We start from the raw sequence: 22,690 nt of genomic DNA, 5'->3' as shown, positions 1-22,690 counted from the left end.
CTTGTCACAAATTTCATGTCCGATGTGTAAATGGCTTGAATGACCATGTCAGCATATTTAGCTCAAGAACTACATCTCATGTTTACTTCATCATCCCAACAGTCCAGTCCTGAATATTTCCAATTTAATGAGGAGACTCTTCAAATTTACTTAAGCTGTGTTCATTGCACTCAAGTTAACATCAAACTACTTTAATTTAATTGTATGATAATGTAGTTAAAGTCCAGAGTACTACAAGTGTTTTGAACATCACTTGATAACAATGAATGATTTCACCATATTTTAGATAAATTTAAGGAAATAAGTAGCTTCCAGGAAGACCAGCACAATGTGCTAAAAGCCACATTAACAGCTTTAACAGCTGTTTTCCAACAATAAAAAGTGTGTGCCATTTCCTAATTTTGAATTTGTCCTACACATTTCCAATAAAAAAGGCTCATGCCAAAAAGGTTAGTACAAGTTGGAGAAAACAGTAGAAGGCTTCTCTGTGAAGAATCTATCCCAACTTTGATGAGACAAATGGAAATAATCAGTTCTGAAATGACAATAAAGTAAAACTGACAGCACACCAACAACAGAACTAGCATAATCTTGACTGAAACACAACAGTGTTTTGAGCTAACTGCTAACATTAGCATGTACTCACCAAACACAAATGTTTCCATTTTACCTTGAAAATCTGGGTAGCATGTCGTATCAACGGTTTTGACTTGTAGATATATTTACTCTTAAAATCTCTGAGGAAAAAAGCCTAGCTTATTGCCACTCACTGCAGCAATAGATTACTGGAATTTTATAACTTCCTTGGTTAATAATGCTAAAAAAGGTAGAAAGAAAAAGAAAGTGTGACCGTGTACTTGATGTCTGAATGTTCTCAAGAAACAAAATAGCAACATTTTAATCTGGTGACTGGGTTTTGATATGATAATGCTAACATGCTAACGTTAGCAGGGACAAAGTTGACCATGCTTACTTTGATACTTTAGTGTTAATGTTCACTACTAACAGAATACTAGAGGTGACCTCATGATGGTAGAAAAAAGAATGAATGTCTACCCACCAATATCAATCAGTCTTGTGGCTAATTGTGTTGCTAGGGGAACATCCTGGAAAAGCCAAGTTCATGGACTCACAGCCCAGTCCAATCCATCAGGCAAATGTGAACATATTCAATGGATTGGTGTTTTTTTTTTTACTATTTAATGGCATTGAATAAAACAACACACACTTGGATTAAACCATTAGAAGCCATCATCACATCATCAGTTTTTGGACAATCTAGTTGCCTTTTGGGAACAAAGTTTTGGACTGAATGTAATTTCTAAATGATGCTCCAACACTGTAACATGGCTTTCACAAGAATTATAAGTTATGTAAAATATCCATGATTTGCAGTAAATGAGCTAAATCACTGGTTTGGTGCATAGATAAATTATTACACAGCTTGAACCAATTATACTAAATAGTTCACTGAAATGTTGTGTCCATCAATCAGGTTTCCTTTCTGTAGCCAAGCCAAATGCTGTCTCCCCAAGAGGACGGCAGTATCAGCTGATCACACCGTAAACAAAATGCTTGACACCCAGGATAATATGCTTCCCAACATTACACACGAAAGCAGGACCACACTGTATATTTGATCAGCCATTACCATGCAGCACACGGGAAACAATGTGAGACTTACGTCATGCCTTAGGAAAATTGCATAAATGTTATAACACACACGTTTCTCCACAAGAGATTATGGCACTTCTTGAGTAAATGAGGAGCATAAATACTGTTGTTAGTTCCACCACACTGTTTTTGTTAGAAGCTTCTTAAAGACAGAAAAAACCTCGAGAATAAAAAAAGTGCATCTCAAACCACTTGAGAATTACTGATAATAGTTTTGGTTTTATGTTGGTGGTGAAGCTTTGCCTAGCAGGAAGCCTGACAAGCTAGCATTCAATGATATGACTTGGAGGAATTTGTTTTGCATCTGTTCACATATAAAGCAAAACAACCCAGGATGAAGTAATTATTTTGCTGAAAGCAGAAGGTGGAGGTTAGTGAGGATGTGATGCACATAGCTTCAGTGTGTGGTAGGTGTCCTCAAACATCTGTCAGCATTAACTCAACATTTATACCTACAAATGTGTTTTAGTGTTTTATGAGTGGCAGCCTAAAGTTATCTTAGTGTTGATGTTTTCAAATATACCAGTGGATATATGATTTTCCACTAAAGTGAAAGCATTTTTAGTGATTTAGAGGCATCTTTAGGCACTAAAACCACAGAGTGTTTCCCTATAGTTATTCTGGGCACAAGTCAGACATTGCTTGCTGCTGTGACAACATCTCTGCTTCCCCCAGTAAGCTAATGAGCCAACATATGAGCCTTTTTAATATGGAGTTTGTTCTAAACAGGAATCAACAGACTCTTAAATGACTATCAGACTGTGTGACAACTCGTTAACAGCAAGGGCAAAGGAAGGATGACATTTTTATCTCTAGGATTAAAACTTGTGTTTGAAAAAATTACTGCCATGATTTTCTTCTTTACTTAATTATACTCAACAAATCCCCTTGACTGTAAAAGCACATAAATTAACTATAAAAACACAACAAGCCGTCTCCTACATGTTAAAATTTGTGGGAACATCAAATTCATTATGCAGATTTTGCTCTTTGAAACTGTCGTCTTGAGTTTTGTTCTTATTTGTCATTCTGGCAGGTTTGTTTTGCTCGGAAGTTGTGGTGTGACAGATTAGCAGACTCATAAAATTAAACATTTTTGTTCTAGCAAACAAGATTGTGTGACAGAGTTTCAGTAAAAAGCCTCTAAAAGAGCATCAGCACACATTCTTCATTAGATATGTTTTATATATGCAACTAATGCAGAAGAAAGGCACAGATATTTAAAAAAGATAAACTGAACTGAAAAGGAAACGAGACGATTAATGTACCTGAACCAATCAAAAATAGGTCAAAAGTTTCATAAACATGTAAAATATCCTGTTTAGAGACGCTGTGTAAAATGCAAACTACTGAATTGTTTTATTTAATATATTTCATTCACTATTTCACTTAGTTCTATGAAATACATTTGGATCTTGCTTCAGTGTGCCTGGCTCAACAATTTGGGCTTCCTTTCTTGTATTTGTCATTTAATAATTTTCCATTTGTTTTAATGGGGGACATATCTGCACTGCAGGCAGGCCAGTTCAGCAGCTGGACTTCTAATATAAGAGACAAGCTATTGTAATACACACATTAAAGATGTACAAGTTTCGCATGCTGCCTTAACATTCCCTTTTTAAATGAACGATGATAACTAACTCGACAAACACCATCTTAATTAAAATTTGGGACAGTTTTCTATTTTATAGGAATCAGCAGTTTTGGGGTCATGCATATGTTTTTCTTTGCATGGCAGAGTTTTAACTAATGTTTGTGGATGTAGTGTTTAAATATATGATACTTTACCCTATTAGAGTCACATAATAGAAATCCATAAAGCTTAATTAGTTTACTCAAGACTCCCTTTCAAGGGAGGCAGCAAAGATCTACTTTCACTCACATGAACTTCTGCTGGACAAGTTGAACCTTTAAAAAAAACTTGGCTCTAAAAAAAAACAATCACCAGACATTTTAGATCAGAAACCGTTTAGTTTTCATCACCGTCACATATGTTCAATAAATATCGTCTTGCTAAGTTTGGAAATTTTCATTAAGTTTAAGAGTGTTTGTTTAATTTAAAGGGTTATGCATAGTTTAACTCCTTATTTTCTGGCCTGTTTGGTTAATTTTAAATCTGCTACAAACAGAACGATGTGAGGAGGAGCCGGAGAGGATAGTATAATCCTGCAAGGAAAGATTACATTTAAACATCACATCAGTGGAATTCTCTACCATAATCAGACTGTCCTCATCTGGTTATTTAAGTTCAATATGAAGAAATGGCTTTTTCATAATTAACATTCAGCACTTAAAGAGAAATTTGTATTCTCTTGAATGAATTACCTTCCATATTTTTTGTTTATTGTGTATGTTTAGCACAAAGTAGAGGCATTTAATTATTGTTTGATGTTGATGCTCAATGTTTTTTTTAAATTAGGAGACTATTAGTATTAGGCAAATAAATGTTGATGAAAATTAGCTTTCTGGCTAACTTGGGTACATTGATATCTAACTTTTTATGATTTTGACTGATGTGCATTATTTCTTTTTTAAATAAATAGGTTAAAATTAAAACTTTTTTTTTATGCACTACAGAATTATATTAGTTTTATGCATTGAGGATACACCCCCCCACCCCACCCCTTTGTGACCATTTAAATCGTTATTTTTAAATAGTTTTTTATGGAAGCCGAAAGTGGCTGTACTTGAACATTTTTAAGCATTTTCTAGAGATAACGGAATAATTTTTCTTGTGATCTTAGGAAAACGGTGTCACAAATATGGTGAAAAACCACGAGGATCTTTGTTAAACTTCAGGAAAGATGGCGCCAGAAGGTGAACAGAATAATTCATGTTGGCTCAACTTATTGTTGTAGATGACTGCCACAACTACCAATTAAATTAGGAGCAAACTACTAATTTTCAATATAGTAACCAATACATTATGTCATTATCGCAAGAAAAAGGATTTCTCAAATTTTATGCTCGTTTGCATAAAAACAGACTTTGTTTTTTCAAGTGAACGGAGTAAACTGGTTGAGGGACATTTTTTACCCGACAGCAGTGAGAGCCCTGAACAAATGTTTAGAGTACTTAAAATTCCAACTCATGTTGTTGCCTTAGTAAGCTACCTCAGGTTTTTATATCATTCATATTGCACTAAACAACTTAATAAAATAAGGGGGCGTTGCAATAGCTGTATTACACACTATTATATATTTTATATATTATATAAATATTATATTGGTTTGGGTATGTACTACTAAATGCGTGTGCTAACCCATTATTATTTAAAATTTGGACCATTTAATTGTTACTATAGTATTAACTGTATTGTAAACCATTTGTTAAAAAAAAGACCCAAAAACTTTTTTTTCTATTCCTTTTTTTTCTTAGTGCAAACATCAAAGGGTGCATGTATTTGGAAAAGACTCGGCCTCTTTTGACTGATCCTTTTACACCAATTTGTATTTCTAATCTGACACTAATTAGTCCAGTGAGTTTTTTTTGAGGGGGATACTGGCTGTAATTTTTAAGCAGATTTGTAATAATAAGCAAATCTTAGTTTATTCTCCATTAAATCTTGCACAGAGTCCCAGAAAGAGGGTTGAGTCTGTTATTAAGTAAAAAGACTGAACTATGAAGATAAATAACAGCTGCACTGGTAACTCACAGTGCAGACAACAGTCATTTAATTTAAAAAGTGGCAGCAATCAACACAAACATAGCATTTCCTCTCCAACCCAAATTTTCACCAAAATGAAAATAAAAATTCTCCTATAATGCTCATTCACTTTTTTTTTTTTTTTTTCTTATCGTGGCTGCAATCAAACAGTAGAAAGCCTCACGTCACACTTCACTCAAAAAACTAATGAATAATAAAACAATAAAGCATTTTAATACACTTCTTTCCATGTCGCAGCTACAGTCTACAGAGGAGTCGCACAGTCAACATGGCACAAGAGATTTTATCCACTGAGCGCGGGAAGGACGGCAGTCTGGCTGATCCTGATTGGTTAATGCAAGTGCTGTGGAAACAAAGTTTTCCTTAAATAAAAAGCAGAAAATCTAAACACATTAACCACTCCTGATCAGAGCTGATTACTATGTGTTCAGCTTTAAAGTTTAAATTCATACACTCAGAGCAAGCACTCTGTGGCAGTGGAGGGGTTGGTTTATGTGCCTAAACATACCAGTGAACATGATTTCCACACAGCAAATATCTACATGACAGAACAGATGGAGGTGAAGGCAGCATCCTCAGAGACACCGTAAATGTTCTGGGTCATAGTATCTAAAAATCTGACAAAAACTATTATCATCCCAGCTGAGCATATAAAGGGTAAGAGCGTGTAAAGCAAAGATTTGGCATATATTACAGAAAACATAGCCAAATTGTCCAAAATAAAAAAAAAAAAGAAAGAATGCCTAACAACTAAGCACTGCAAGTCGATTCAAAACAAAGACTACTCTTGCAAATGGCAGCACTGTTTGTGGCAGTGGTAAATAAACTGCTCAACATCTTTAAGAAACTAGTCCTCCTGTCGTGATTTAAGATCCTCTGATAATGTAAGGCAGTCAAATCTCTTTCACCAATGACATCGAGTTGGGTAAAGTTCGGAAGTTGCCAATCAAAATTAATCTCTTGATTAATCTAATCTCAGCTGGCGGGGACCACTGAAGCAACACGGGATGGTTGTAGGTGGACATCTTCCTCAGGATTCAAATGTTTATCTTCTTGTAACCTGGTGAAACCACTAAAAGAACCTCCTTGAAGGTAAATAGAACAACAACAACCAAAAAACAAAGAAAAGAAAAAAAAAAACAATTTTGTGGTTCTTAGGTTTAGTTTTTTTTTTTTTTTTTTTAAATCTTTGTCACAAGCGCTTCTGATTGGATGTCATCGTTTCGGTGGCAGCGCTGCATGCTGGTAGCCATGTTAGTGATCTGGAGGGAGCAGTGATACGGGGCTGTTCAGAGGTCATGATGGGATGGCGTGGTGTCTGGAGTCAGTCACAACCCAGAGCAACAACATCTGAAGGGCCACCATTAGCCATAAAGACGGGCTCAGTGCGGACACCCCGCCACAGTCAGGGTCCTCCTGGTACTACGCGAGAAGAAAAAGAGGTAGTTATTGTTTGTCAAAGAAGAGCACAAGAAATATCAAGTGGCTGTTTGCTAAACATTACCCTTGAACGGTTACTGACCAATCTCTGATTAGCAGTTTAACACCACATGGATCATATTTGGTACATGAATTTAAGACCTCTGCACCATCCAAATGAACGAAAGAAATTCTGTTGTAACATCTCTTCTGCTGTTTTATCAGAGTCTGTCTTTGTTTTTTTTAGGTAAACCTATAACACTTGTCATTTGTGCTGTGTGCACTCTTCATTTATTCGTCACCAGTATGCTGATATCTATACATTTAACAAATCTCAGGGTTAAAGCAATTCTCACTGAATGATGTTTTTTTTTGTTTTTCTCTAAAACTGACAACATAAATACAGTAGTTAATTGATTAATTGTTCTGCCACTGTGTTCAGCTAATCAATACATGGACATATCTGAGTTGTACATGCATAAATTTCATAAACGTCTTGTGAGAAGCATCATTGTTACTGTAGGACTGCATTTGGATTCAGGCCACTTCAAATCAGATAATGTCAGACTTTTGTTTTTTCTAATAAGACAAAACCAAGCAAAAAGGTTGCCCTGGGTGAGAAGCTAGCGTAGAATATTTCACCGAGCTGCATTTGATATCTCACAGTAATCACTCTTGTATGAATGAAGGGGCTTTAATGATGCATGCACTGTGTTCACTGCAGGGCATAAAGCAGTGGAAGAATCCTGCACAGACACAAATCGTGTCCAAGTTCAGTGCCTTTTATTATGTGATTGAAAACATATCCAGGAAGTTGCTACTTTTTGCTGACATGATGCAGAGATGGATGCATGATGGATCTAGCAGACTGCCAGAGGAAGGAATAACATTGTTTTTACTGAGGAGGAGATAAGCAGCATTAAGAGCTGGGCTCATCCAGGAGCTACCACGAAGTCTACAGCTGGCTGAAAAGGGAGCTTGTTGTAGGAGAGTTGGCACCAGGATTCAAGAAAAGGAAAACCAACGTCAGGCATTCACTCTATATAATGTCTGACAGTAGGTAATCCCTTCATATAAAAAAATGAAATCTTTGCCTCATTTGATAAACCCATGCAAATATGTCTAGTGGTTCCCTCGTTAACCATTAATTTGGCTCATAGAAAAGAGGTTTTGTTGACCTCTGGTTCCTTTAACATTGTGTATTCAACACGACTTTGAGTTATATGCAGCTTGTTTAAATATAAAGATTGACAAGCATCGCTAAAGGGAATGAAGCTTAGCAAACATCCAGCTGGAGCTATGCAAGGATCAAACAGGTGGTCAAAGAATATAAAAGAGTTTCAGGATGACTTTTATATTCGAGTGGAAAACTTTGAAGCATTATGTATGACCAAAACTCATCTGATACTCTTTGTATATTTGGCTTGTGGAAAAACATGAATATTTTCCTTCTTTCTTTAAAAAAGAGAAATAAAGTTGAGAAACTTTCAGGAGACAAATGAAAATCTGGATGCAATGAGAGTGAATGAGAGTGATCTGTTCTTGCTAGCGTCTGGATACATCAGCAGTCACCAGAGACACCAGAGCCTCTGTAGCTGGAGAGGAATAATGATAGATGGGGAAAAGATACAAAGAGCATGGGTTTAAGTTCAAAGTCAGGTAAGACAGAGAAAATGTTGACGAGAGACAGAGACAGAGACAGGGAGGTGAAGTCAGTCAGTGGTAAAATATGAGAGTGACAGGTGATGAGGACAAGGGTGGGAAACAATGGAAAAAGACATGATGTAATGGAACAAAGCAGAGATTAGGAGATAAAGTGAGGAAAGCAAACTGAGGATAGAAACAAGACTTAAAGCTAAAGATTGTTAGTCTGAACTCAGAATAATGAAGAAAAGTTAGTGAGACAGAGGGCTAATGTTATGAGACTGACCCGAGACAGCATATGAACAGTGGCAGCAGTAACATGTGCAGAGAAGAAGCCAATGGGGAGCCTGCGCTCCTTCGGCACATGGCCTCATCCTAACCATCAACAGCCAACCACAAGGCAGGAAATAGGAACAAAAAAAGAGAGAAAGAATCATGCAGCAAAATATCCAGAAAGTTAACAGGTTAGACAGCAAATCGAAGCAGAAAAGTTAGCTTAAGTGGAGAAATCCTATTACAAGACGAATGGGTGGGCAGGAAATGCAAAGCAATATTGCATCAAGTGAAACACTTTTACATTTTTGTGATACATATTTACATCACAGAAACCATGTTTACATTTATAAAACAAAAGTACAATGCTAAAACACTTTCACATAGGGCTAAACATCTTTAAATTTCAGAAAAAACAACTGTACAAAATGCGAAATTGCAAAAACACGTTCACAAATTGTACCGAAACACCTTTACAAGTTCTGGAAACACAGTTACAAAGATATGACCTGACCGGTGTTACACCAAAATCTGTGACCCATTAGAACTTTTCACCGCCGGAGACCACCATGAACATTTATCTACGTCTTAGAAGATGAGCAAAATCTTGAAAACACTTTTATTGAAGTCTGACTTCATTTTAATGCAGGTACAGTAAAGTCACACATTCTGATAGCTATCAGAAATGATGACCTCTGTCACTCCTTTAGTCTGGACTCTTAATGTGACGCTCACATTTCCAGACTGACAGAGATCACCATTTCTGACTTTACTGTACCTGCATTATAATGAACTCAGACTATTTTCAAGACTTACTCATCTTCTAAGACGTACGTGGTGAGAAATGTACACTATCGCACCCCCTGTTGGCACAGATTCTAATGGGTCACAGATTTAGGTGTAACACCGGTCAGGTCATGTCTTTGTAATTGTGTTTCCTGAACTAAAAGTCTTTCTGTAAACTTGTAAAAGTGTTTTACATCAGCGTAAAGCTGATTTGTTGTTGGTAAAAGTGTTTTAGCAATGTATTCAGAACTTTATAAAAATGCTTTGCAGTTGCACATGTAAGCTTGCATCAAGGATTGTAAAAGTGTTTCATAGTTTGTACAGTTGTTTTTTCTGAAATGTAAACTTGTTTAGCCTTTGGTAAACGTGCTTCAGGATTGTACTTTTGTTTTGTAAATGTAAACACGGTTTCTATAACATAAATGTATGTGTTTCACTTAATGTAACATTGTTTTGAACTTCCTGGCCACCGTACAGGTGCATTAACTCGAGGGAAAAAAAAAAGTGCTAGTGTGCGGATGGGTGGGTGTTTGCGTGTAAGTGTGTGTGAATGAGATGGACAGAGCAGCATTTCTGAGACTGCCAAACTGACATTGGAAAAAGACTATAGAAAGAAAACAAACAGCTCAGTCAAGTGCTGAGGATTCACACGCAAAGACTCTGAGCTGTTCATAAAAATGTTTGTTTAGCTTCGTCACTCATAATCCGAGCAACAAGTGGCTGTTTATCTTTGCATGGGAAACCTACGCACACATAGCTTTTTGAGGGAAAACAAAAAGAAGCGTCATGCACCGTGTAAAGATGTTAGTGATGGAAAGGTGCCATGGGTAGACTTTGCTCACTTATATTCTGTAGTGCATCCACATCAGGAGAGCAGCTTCAGGATTCTGGTCTTTTTCCAGAGACTAAAAGTGTTTTTAGCTATAGTTTTATTGCTCTCTGATATGTTGCAGTTGCTACCTCTTGTTTGCCAGTTTAAAAAGTCAGAGAAGATCCACGTGTCATCTGAAGCTTTAACTGTAATACTAATTTCTAAAAAGGCTGTCAAGCTTAATTAAAATCTTGAACCAGCTGCAGGTTTGGTTGAACATCTCGTCCTTGATGCTTGTAGAGAGCTTCTGTATCAACAGTGGATAGAATTAGAGTGCATAATATGAATGTGGTTAACTCCAGAGATATCTCCCGAATCTGCACTTTCACTCAGCTTGACTTTGACTTCGTGCATCTTTCAACACCCCACGACTTACAGTCTTGGTTCACCCTAACTGCTCTCATCTGTCCAGTTTCCAGTAGCATCGGGCAGCTGTTTGCAATGAAAAAAATCTCCTGTAAAGCCATTGTTTATAGACTACTGCTGTCCCAGATATTCTGAAATGTGTTGGTTGCATTAAAAAGAGACAGGTGCACATAAATTGGCAGGAGGAAACCCTACTGAGAGCGACCTATTCAGAGAAAAAAATGTGATTCATTTAAAAGTATCAGAAGTCTAATGACTTACATGATCACTAGCTTCGAAACAAAATGTAGGTCCCTTCCTGTAGCGAGGACTGAGAGCCATTACGCAGGGATCAGGACCATCAGCTGGAGAAGTGCAGTCAGGAACATAACACACAACTTGAGTGATTCTGAACTAGCAGTAGCTGCAACAAGAAGAGCCTTTTTTCAGAGGGCACAAACTAGGATTATAAAATATCTTTGTAGCAGAGAGAAATGCAACAAGGATGTACATTTATTCCAGTGCAGGATGGTGATAAACACTTAAATTCCTCTTTGTGTCTTGAGTGGATTGCTCAATAATGTGGCAGTAGGTTTCAAGTGTAGTGCTTTCCAAGAAACCTCTGTAATTAACCACAGCCCTGCGTGTTTGAAAGTACATCATAGATTTGTTTGTATGCAATTCAGCAGGCCGATCCCACACAGCGATGTGTTATGCAGACGCAAACGGAAACCCAGTGCAGGCACACATAAACCATGAGTCATTTGTAAAAGTCAATTAAAGTTGAAATAATTTCTCAATATTATGGATGCAAAAAAGGAAGTGAGGAGTGAGAATTACTGGTGGTCTCTGCATGTCAGAATTTGTCTTATCTTGTCAGAAATATCAACTTTTCAAACATCTGCTCTATCAATCAAAAGCATGCTTTCTCTACCAGATGATAGGAGTGTTTAATAAAAGGATACACTGATGCTCGTCCTGTATCAATTTTGAGTCAGAACACTTGCAGGTGTGTTTTGCATCAGTAATGATAAAGACCAGGTTTGTCTGGGGCAGCTTTTCCGCATGGTAGAACCTGGAGAAGAGCAGACACACAAGAGACTCGAGAGAAGTTTGTTGACACATGGGCTGGAGTCCAAGAAAGATACAATTTCACTGAAACATGCTCACAAGAGATGCAGGAAGTTGAATATTTAACCAGAAAGCCGAGAGAGGAGGATGCAGTGATTCTGGTCTATCTTTCTCTCTAAACGAGCTGCAGGACTAAGGCCTTTAAATCCTTTAAATCAATTAATTCAGCTACAAACTACAGACCACAACCAAGCTACCAAATTTTTTTTCTCAACTCCTGACACAAACCGCCCTCCCCATTGTCCACCGAAATTTTAGCGAAACCCACATGCCGCTGGTGCACAAATGATTTTCTCTGCTTTTTTATGGTGGTCGTTAAAAAGAAATGTGTGTGTGAGGCTAACATGCAGGAACGGTGCACGGCATGCGGACAGGCACTCCATTAGCCGGCACAAGGGGACCTTTAAACACGGTGCAGGCACATGGCCATGCCAAGATGGAGGTCTGTGGTGCTGACTTGACCTCACCGTCATGGCATTTGAACTTTCACAGCCCCTCTAAGTGCCATCACTGGAGACTTCAGTTGCATCTCATTAATGCAAACTTATGACATCAACTCAAACGTGCAGGTTAACTAGAAGGGGTCCTGTGGGATACGCCTACCTGGAGCAGTTACCACATTCGAATAAATTGCTGACAGTCATGTCATCATTTTTAAAGAAGAACTGAGTTTGCTCTGTGATGCAGGGCTCCTTTGTCATCGTAAATGGCACCTCATCCTCCGTTTCAGCTGCACACAGACATGAAATCACATTCAGTTTAATCCTTATTAGCACAAGCAAAGAATTTTCTAAATTTCCATCCAGATAAAACAAATAAATCTTTTTTATATTTTTTATATTTCTGCAGAAATTTAACCTTTCTCACAAAAGTCCTAAAAAGATAACAAGTGAATCAGCTAAAAAAAATGAGACATAAAAGACCATGTCTGGTTAGCATGATTGGGATCAACAGTTCTTTTGAAGATATAATGCAAGACAAGTGTTTTTAATCAGCTGAAAGGCAATCAGGCATGTGTGTGTGCATCTTGTTCGATGTATAAAACATCTATCATGTAATGGGTCAAAATGGGACCCAATCAAGCATTTAATTGTAAATATCAATATCAGGAGAATGCTGTTTCTCTTCAAAAGGTTTGTTAAATATCACATTAAAAAACTTTTCTCTGAGACATGATGGTTTTATAACTGTTAGGACACAAATGATACTTTAAAATAATTTATTTAATTGGATCTTCTTAATCTAATTTTAAAAGAGCCACCTCTCATTTGTTTAAATATTGCGAGAAAAATGGGAAATAGGCAAGACTCATTGGGAAATAAGCCATTATGAATGAAAACACAGTATATAAGGCAAAAAAAACAACCAACCAACCAACCAAACAAACAAACAAAACCAAGCTTGGGCAGTTCTAACCAGCTTTAAAGTCAATATTAAGTTTGGCCATCTCATTTTTTTTAACAGTCTGAACTCTCCTTGAGGAGTTTTTTTGTGATTTCTTTAAGTGGTTTTCAGAACTAGTATTCTTCAAGGAATTTCAAAAAGCTTATCTTTGCTATTTGTTTTGTTCTCTGTCCAGATGATCCCACACGGCTTCAATAATATTGAGGCCAGGGCTGTGGGGAGGATTCATCACTCCATCAGACCTGTTGCAACCGGTTTTCAGTCCAGTTCTTGTGTCATTTGGCAAATTTCAGCCTTTTCTACCTGCTTCTCTTCTATGAGAATGGCTTTTTGGCAGCGATCCTTTTCGTGCAGATCATTTCTGATGAGGCTTCGGCCAATAGTTGATGGATCAACCGAAGGTCCAGATGCATTTTTCAGGTCCTGTTTCAGGCCTTTGCTGGATTCTAGGCCTGCCACTTATGCTTTTGTCCTCCACTTGTCTACGTTTTGCAGACCATGAGGAATCTGTACAAAAATACTACTTTATGTCTGTCAAACTGTATTAGTGTTGGAATTTTTCTACAGAAGCGATCACATGGGAGCAAGTGATGTTTCTTTGTGAGAATGAAAGTAAAAAAAGGTTAAAAAATACAGATAATTTATTTTGGCGCTTTCTTCTAATAAGCAAGATAAAAACCATCACAGACGGTCCAAAGAAAAACTTCAGATTGTCTGAAGATTGCTTTAAGTCAGAGACTTTTGCACAGCACTGTAGACAACTGCATATTCTCCAATGTGTTTTGCTGCTGGTGGCAAAGTTAGTAGTATGCAAATGAATTATCAGAATATTTGTGGAAATTTTCTTTGGTTGCTGGAAACCTACCTCAGAATAAAGCTGACAAAACTAGTAAGATTAGAGGCTGTAGGCTGACTTTTAGAGCCAAATGGTGCGAACACATTATTTAAGAGGGGGAACTGGGATTTGGTTTGTGGTGATCACAGCACTGAAAAATTCTATCACCAAAAAATAAACAAGAACATTTCTTTCCAGAACAAAATGTGACACTGAATAAATTCAGCTGTCACGTTCCTTGGAGCAACAACAGAAATCTGAAACACAGTCATCTCAAAAACATTAAAATATTAAACCAGAACTACAACCATATGGCAGGAAAAGCAGACACATCTTCATCCTAAGTCCGGCTTTTTTCTGAAGCTTTTGCTGATCTGTATCTAATACCTCATTTGTGTCCACAGAAGACGCACATAAACACATGGGTTTGCTTCACATGTGCAACATCTGAGCTCCTCTGATGAAACTTCAACTGTTCTTACAAACTCACTGCGTATTCCAGCTGTGAGCTCAGTATTGCACCACAGCCTCATGAAAAACCTCGTCAGCCTTTCTCTATTAGTAAAAATTACAGTTTATCCTCATAAGAAAGGCATTTACACTGCACACAGCTCTAGAAAAAGAAAACATGGAAAACCTCCCTTATTTTCTTTGTGTGAAATCACTGGAAACTCACCTGCATCCAGAAAACTTGGGAGTGTGATGCTGACCATTAACTGCTGTACCAGTGACCTAAGTGCAAAAATAAATCCCAATAGATTTAAAAATCTCTGGATTCATTTGTACATAACACACAAAATCATCTGTGTTCATGAAAATTCAAACCAAAACCAGACTAAGAAAACATGTCCAGCTTAAAGGCTAAACTGCATCTTCCTTTAATTAGAAACATATAAATATGAGCTTTGATACAGTGAAGATAACCATACTGTCAGTGGCTTTAAAACCCACTTCATTTGACATATTGTAATACAAGCTGTTGATGACATCAAGACAGAGAGACTGAGAATAAATCACAAGAATATTTTGTGGAATGTTGACTGTCTTGGGAACAATTTAGCTATTAAACAGATGCTATACAGTATGTCCATTTGGAGGAACAAATCCTTCCCTGCTTTCCATTAGAAACTGGGTTGAAGGATTTACTATGCTGGCTTTAATAAAACATAAATGTGTTCTTTATCACTGGGGAAAAAAAGGATGACACTAATGACGACCGTATAAGAAAAAGTTAAATAAAAAAATAACTCACCAGGTTGCAGCTGTGGCCCACCATCCTAAATTCAGTATATCTGCTATTGTGGGCTGAGAAGGACATACAAAATGTGAATGATTACCAGAAAAGCAGAAAATGAATAGTATAACAAATCATCTTAAGCTAGCTGAGCCCATCTGGACATCCTGTTTGTGTTTACAGTGGCTGCAGACAATTCAGATTTGCCAGCCACAAAGACCAACAGGTCCAGCAGAAAGATTATATTTTCCTCCCCTCTCTGAAGAAATTGGAGCATGACTCTCCTCAACAGATGCAAGCATAAATATGTAAACAAAGAACCAGTGAGAAAACAAAGTAGCACACGGTTTGAATAAAAGGCCCAACATGTTGCTTTGATTATGGCTAGCATGCGAGGGCCTTGTTTTGGAGAATCAGTGCTGTATTCTTGCTCTTCAGTTGATGGCGGCTTTAGTCATCAGGCAGTTTTAACTAACCGTGTTAGAGGCATCACTGGCTGTTGACAACGTCTTTGATCAGAGGATAACAGCATCTTTCATCCCACCTTGGTCACCCAAGCGTTTTGTACACATTCAAGTTCAGGTTGGGAAATGATGTGGTTTCATTTGTCTGTTAGTGGGGGGAATTCTGCACATACTTTTGCAAACTTTGATCCTATTCTTCGGTATCAGTTTGTTCCCATTACCTGTTCATTTCAGCCTTTCGGCACAAAGAGAAGCTTGTTGATATCTCTGTAATGTCTGCAGATTATCTGCATCAGTGCACTCACAGTGGTACATTTTGTAAGTGATGAAAAACAGGGCCATTTTCCACATCAGTCAAAGTGTTACTCAAGCACATTAGACCACCTAATCCTGTTACTGTTACTGCAACTCCCACTCTAACGCTTTCACCATACACTCTGCTTCCCCTCTCATCTGCTCTGTCCAGATTTATGGCTCCCTGGTGAGTGACAGTGTGTGTGTGTGAGCAAGCAGGTATGAGTATGAATGGCTGTGCTAGCATACGACCTGCATTCATGGAGGAAAATGAGCGAAAGTAGGGGTATGGATATGGAAAGGTGTGAACATGGCTCCTTCTGCATACGTGTGTGTGAGTAAGTGTGTGTGTGTGTAGGATCTCTGGCTTATGTAACTCACCACGTAGACGGATCGTGGGCCTGCAGACATCTTGTTTGCTTGCTTGGGGGTACAGAGCGACTGGTAGTCATAAGTACTCTTATAGCTGTATAGGGACGAATTGAGCAGTTCTCTCATGAGGTCGGAGTCAATGACTCCGAAGAAGCCTCCAATCTAATGTTAAGAGAGAGAGAAGAGGAACAAAAAAAAAAAAAAAAAAAAAAAAAACTTCGTCACATTTTTGGAGCAGCATTTAGGGTTCATGACATCAATTTTAAAAAGCAGAAACATGAATCCAAACATGAACTAAGACTCGAAGACTGTGTAAATCTGATTTGGGGCCCAGAGGCAAAACCTACCAGTGTGAGCCTGACCTCACAACTTCATAGGGGAAATTATTTCAGTAACAAAGGCCCATTGAGAAATTTTTTAACCCTGTGAGTGTGAGCTAAAACCTATGAAATACACATTGGAGAATTTAGTAATTCAGGGAGTTTCATTTCATTTTGACAATGCATCAATAACAAAAGACTATAAACAGTGATGCAGCAGATAGCTAGACGTTAGACTTCGCTATACATGATTAACACAAATAGATTTCCGTTGGAGGCCGTTTGTCCAGCATCTCTAAGGTGTGACATAACACTGTGCTTTCCAAGTGTTTAAGTACTTGTGCATCCAGGTGGGAGCATGCACATACAGTAAGTATCTTGTTGCACATGTGCTTGAGTGCAAGTGTGCACACTTTTAGGAAATGCAAACTATCCTTTTACTTCTACTTTGCAAGGTCACTGTTAACAAGCGGCCCTCCGCATACCCATTCCTCTTTCTAGCCAAAGGACATATAAATCTTCCAATCTATAATGTAAAAGGAGCCGTCTCCTCTTTCCCTGTGCAGCAACACAAATAATGAATTAACAGTCACAGCCCTACTGGCTGCAGACTCCCTGAGGAGGTTTGGAGTAAGAAAAGGAATGAGCTAGGGGAGAGAGAGCCATAAAGAGGGAGAGAAACTTTGCTCCTGTAGGAAATATGATTGAGGGCACGCAGCCTTTTCCAAACAAAGTTCCTGGGTTTTAGTGCTGCTGCCAAACATCAGAGGGCAACTGATTTATCCAGTGCACACTCAGCTCTGATTAGGAAGGAGTCGAAGCTGCATGAAAAAACATTTACTCAGATGACATCAGGGGCCCAGTATTAGCGTTAAACATAGGATATTGAGGGGGTTGAGGTGTGCATGTCTTAAGTGTTTGGGTTTGTGTAGGAAATAGGAAATGATGGGTCGAATGGCATTCAAGAGGTTTCATGAGTTTCATCTGCATTTGCATTGTAAACAGAAAACTGATTATTAATGGAGATTGACAACAGAGTTCACTGATTAAAACCAAACATTGATTTCTAATCATTTAGTAAAAGTTTGATCTTTTTAAAGATATAAAGAATGTGTTAAACACAACTGCAGCGCAACGGGGTGTGTGAATATAAGCGCTGCACCTTCCCAACACAATTATTTAACTAGACCATGCTAGCCCTCCAACCATGCAGAGTTACAGAAATGCACATGAGGGCGCTGAAAAGTCTGAATCAGTCTTTATTTGATGGTTTGACAGTATGACAGGCCTGAACCGTCAAGTATGCAGACTGGGATTGGGTTCATGAGTTGTGCATAAAAGCTCAAGTAAAAGCTAATAAGTGAAACTTTAGGCCTTTCTGACTCTCAAAAGGGTTTTTGTTCTTGCAAAATTAAGTTTCTTAGAGGATAGACTTTGGAAAACTCTATCCCAGACCCTCTTAGCAGCTGGGATAGCCTCCAGTCCCTCTGCAACCCAGCATGGATGAAAAAATGATTACAAATAAATCAAATGTAATAAACCATGCTGAGTATAACTAATCACTCTGCACTAGAATACCACAAATTACAAAATGCTAAATCTTCCTAAACCAAAAACGACCACTGTCCACATCAGCTCTGAACTACTAAATCAGCAAATTCAGAACTTTCCTTCTGTCTAAGGTCTATAGTTATTAAGGGTTAAACTTTATGTGAAATCAAATTATATTATATTATATGATCTCTCGTCCTTGATATTAGGCCCATTAATAACAAAAAAAAAGTAGTTTTGTAGGTTCTTTACTATATTTGTAATTTGCAATGTCACAACAAATATTCAGAAGTGTAAATAAAAAAAATCTGAGACCTGCATTTTAAAATTGCATTGCTATGATGCATTCAATCCCAGTTCTAACACCCGAATGTTACCTCTTAGGGCTTAGTGGCCACATATGTGGACAGCACTTTATGGAATTTCAGAACATTAGTCCACATATGTAGACATAATTTTTCTCTAAAAGTAAACAACATCAATATTTGAAGCTTGGTTTTTACTCTAATTGGATTAAAACATGCCCAAATAGCAAAGAGAAATAAAAAATGCATGTAAAAAAACTGCTTGGGCCTTAAGAGGTTAAAGGTGCAGTGGCTTTAAGAGGTGATAAAGCTCCGTTTGGGATAAGAAACACCTTAAAAGTTAAAGTAAAAGTAAAATTATATTTAACACAGCAGGTGGGTACAGTAGTGTACAGTTTTGACAACACTGGTGTATAAATGGTTGTTGGTGGTCAGAGAGGCTGTTCTCTTGGGTTGGAAGCCATGTTGACACGAGTCTGCTCCAGGACGGCTGTAGCTACACATGTAGCTTACAATTACCTCTGTGTGAATGTGTGGGTGAATAATGGATTCAGTGTAAGGTGCTTTAATTGCCTGGAAAAGCTCTCCAAAAACTCAATCCGTTCTTCTTTTTATTATCATTAGTAGATATCATTCAGTCCAACGCAGCTATACTAAATTTAACCGGAATAAAACAGTTTAACTGGAATAAACCAGATTTTTTGTTTGTTTTAATAAAAGAAACAAGTGGTACTTAAATTAGAGGCACAGAAAAGGTATTTCCATTTTTTTTAAGGTTTGTCCTGTTCAACTGTTTTGTAAATGACAACACAAAAAGATCAAAAGACCAACCATCTGATGGGTGAGTTATTTATTTATTTATTTTTTATTATTTTTTACTTCCCTAAGTATTCTGGCTTCCTCTATATTTGAAACATCTACAGCTGGTGAACTGGCGATTCTTAATTTGTTATAGATTTGAGTTTGAGCAGCACGGTTTAAGCCATCATGTAGACCAGCATCAGCCCTATAAAATAGGCTGTGGGGGTCTAGCTAATGGATGTATGGGAGGGCTGAAATGCAGAAGCCTACCTTACTAATGTACTCATCTTGATTGGACATCACCAGGAATCCTCCGTCATCCAGGATGACACAGTCTATGTACTGAAACCACATATAAATGTCAAAAAGATGTTTTATTTTCATGATTCAATCAATAACAAATGGCTATAACAATAAAAGCATTCAACCAAACCTCTTACCTGATCATTTCTCTCACAGCCACAGATTTCATCATTGCACTTCAAATGCAAATCAGCAGAGAGATGAAAAGTTAGCAGGTCAAGCTGTGCATGTGTGTGTCACACAGATGAAGTCAACTTACATTCACTCTGGATGTGGCGTTGATGAAGCTCTCCATCCACACATTGATGTCCAACTTCACGCCTACCACTGGGATGAAAAACATCAAAAGCCAGACATTTTAGATCATATTGAACCTCTGAGTCAACTTTACACTCTGAACTTTAGAAATGCAAACTTGGCTAAAGATCACAGGCGGCGAGACAGCGTGATGTGTGGTTTGTGTACTCGCATGTATGTGGGTGTGTCTGAGAAAGATGGAGAGGAAGACATGACGAGGAGTGGCGGTCATTAAAAGAAGGGCTGTGACTGTGTTTGGAGTTTTAGAAATATGAGGCATTAAAGGCAAAGCATGAAGGCTGCAAATGTAGGTGTGTAAATAAGTCAAGTGTGTTTAGTTGAAGATGACAAGGCAGGGCAGAAAACATGCCATAACCAGGTTAAACACGCGAGCAATGCTTACCAGCTGGTTTGAGTGTGATATTATCAATGTTGAGGTTTACTGCTCTACTCACAAGGATTTGGTCGTCACTTGCTGCAAAAACAAGACAAAGAAATTCATTTTTTAATCTGTTAAAAAACAACAAAACAGAATAAAATGCTTAAAAAAATCACCTTGCTCATAAAAGCTGCTGTTCTCTCTTTGTTCTTTCTGTTTGGTGAAGGGTTTTGGAGTAAAGATGTAGAGATCATTGTCCAAACTTCGCTTATAGAAACTTGATTCGTATGTTTCTGGTTCTTCTGTCCAGTCCAGTCCAGCACTGATAAATAAACAAGAACACATCCATGTACACAAAATAAAACACCATATTAAAAACATCAACACCATCCACAGACACTTTTAAGGGGATATTTATGTTATGTCCATTTACAAGCTTCCACTTAGTTTTATCGTTTATGCATATTATTCTGAAACTGCTTATCCTGAACTCTTGATTCCTTTTTTTTTTTTTATAACCCAGAATCTAACCACAACCACGGTAAATAATTCTGTCCCTAAGAGCTCATCTTTATCCTTGACTCTGACAAACATTCATTCAACTGTTTCACACTGAAAGATGCTGAAATAAAAAGTCCTTGTTGAAGGGATGAAAATAAAGTGCTCAATTTAGGAGATTCTGAATTAAATTGCAGCTGAATCAATTTCCTTTGTAGTGAGAGGAAGAAGTTAAGGTTTCAATGAAGCTGAACAAGCAAACACTTGAATCCTGTTTGAATTGCTAGCTTTTACATCCCCTTTTATAAATAAAGTTGTGTGAAATGTAAATAGAAACTGGATACAATGATTTTGACTTTAAAATAACTAGAGACAAACTAAAAACAATAGACAGATGCAGCAGCTTCCGACAAATGACGAGTCAACACGTCTCCCCTCTTTGGTGGAGGCTGGTGCATCTGCGTATTTTTAAGTTTGTTAGAAAGAGTCATTTACCTCCCATGGAGGTGAATAACTGCGAGGCAACACAAAGTGATGGCATTTATGTATTTATTAAATAAGGTTGAAATTGAGGCAAAACATGATGGTTATCTGAGGAAATGTAGTTAACTGGTAAAATGTAAGCAACATGAGTCTCTCAGAATTAGAATTGGGGTGTAGTTCACAACTTAGTAGAAGACTGAAAGAGAAAAAGGTAAAAAAAAAGAAAGCACTTTTCTCATTTTAAAATTAGTTTAGCGATTTCAAATGGAAGAATCAAAGCTGGCAACCAACACTGAAGGGTTGTGATCTTCAGGGCTTCATGCATCACTACATTAAAAACAGAAAACAGATGTGTTTTTATAAAGGAATTACGTCTAAAACTCCTCGAACAAGTATCCTGAAACGCAGCTATCTTTTACTGGACAAAGCTGGTTTGAAATGGATTGAAGGAGCGTAAAGAGGAAAACAGTTTAACCATTAATGCTTAAACACAGAGATTTTGTAGCAACATTTGTTGTTAATATTAGGTCTTGCTCATTTCAGCAAGACAATGATAAACAATGTTCATTTAATATTACATCGACATGGTTCTGTAGTTAAATAATATGAGCTCCAAATTGGTGCCCCAGCAATTCAAAACTGTCACCCATTAAAAGTATTTCCAACATTATGGATGAAAAAAAAAAGACATTTTACTGTAGAAAAAAGTCCAAAAATGCAACCTAAAAACCACAAATCTCAGAATTTCAAACACACTTTAAAGAAAACATGTTACTTTAATTAATTCTCTGTACCGCTTGTCCATTACCGGTCGCGGGTAAGCTGGAGGCTATCCCAGCATTTTTAGCAGGTGAGAAGCCGGTACACCATGGACAGGTCACCAGTCCATCGCAGGGCCAACACAGAAAGATTCACACACGCACACACTCCTAGGGAGAATTTTAAAGTGACCAATTAACCTAACATGCATGTCTTTGGACAGTGGGATGAAGCTGGAGAACCTGCAGAGAACCCACACATACATGTGGAGAACATGCAAACTCCACACAGAAAGGCCACCATGTCCCCCCTCCCCAGCTGAACCAGCAACCTTCTTGCTGTAAGGCTGCGGTGCTAACCACCACACTACCGTGCAGCCAATGCAAGGGTTTTTACAAAGAATTACAAATCTCCTTCCTCCTCAAAGACGAGATTTCACCAGAATAACAGCTAATGAGCTAAACACCATTCAATGGAAACACCTGCAAATCTCAAATGAACTTTGTCAAAATTTTATAAATATCGCTTTTATTTTGCAAAATACTGAAATGGAGACACAACTAATTAAAATGTAACTCATA

General features: G+C 37.7%; 1 protein-coding gene across 4 annotated transcripts in view; it reads right to left on the bottom strand.

Annotated features, from left to right (window-relative positions):
• Positions 1 to 1,123: 1,123 nt before the first annotated feature.
• Positions 1,124 to 22,690, bottom strand: part of cacna2d1a (calcium channel, voltage-dependent, alpha 2/delta subunit 1a) — a 128,165-nt gene continuing 106,598 nt past the window's right edge. For all 4 annotated transcript variants that reach the window (XM_041977340.1, XM_041977337.1, XM_041977338.1 and 1 more), the window contains 12 exons: positions 20,546 to 20,691; positions 20,394 to 20,465; positions 19,953 to 20,020; positions 19,831 to 19,869; positions 19,661 to 19,732; positions 16,423 to 16,575; positions 15,302 to 15,354; positions 14,726 to 14,781; positions 12,414 to 12,540; positions 11,645 to 11,754; positions 10,962 to 11,044; positions 1,124 to 6,763 (listed from right to left, as the gene is read on the bottom strand). In XM_041977340.1, the coding sequence (XP_041833274.1) occupies positions 6,638 to 6,763; positions 10,962 to 11,044; positions 11,645 to 11,754; positions 12,414 to 12,540; positions 14,726 to 14,781; positions 15,302 to 15,354; positions 16,423 to 16,575; positions 19,661 to 19,732; positions 19,831 to 19,869; positions 19,953 to 20,020; positions 20,394 to 20,465; positions 20,546 to 20,691 (1,105 nt within the window). In that variant the 3' untranslated portion in view covers positions 1,124 to 6,637. The remainder of the gene's footprint in view (positions 6,764 to 10,961; positions 11,045 to 11,644; positions 11,755 to 12,413; positions 12,541 to 14,725; positions 14,782 to 15,301; positions 15,355 to 16,422; positions 16,576 to 19,660; positions 19,733 to 19,830; positions 19,870 to 19,952; positions 20,021 to 20,393; positions 20,466 to 20,545; positions 20,692 to 22,690) is intronic.

Source organism: Melanotaenia boesemani, chromosome 23 (genome assembly GCF_017639745.1).
Source record: "Melanotaenia boesemani isolate fMelBoe1 chromosome 23, fMelBoe1.pri, whole genome shotgun sequence".
Taxonomy (NCBI): domain Eukaryota; kingdom Metazoa; phylum Chordata; class Actinopteri; order Atheriniformes; family Melanotaeniidae; genus Melanotaenia; species Melanotaenia boesemani.
The sequence above is the reverse complement of the archived record's forward strand: the minus strand, read 5'-3'. Positions and strand labels throughout refer to the sequence as shown.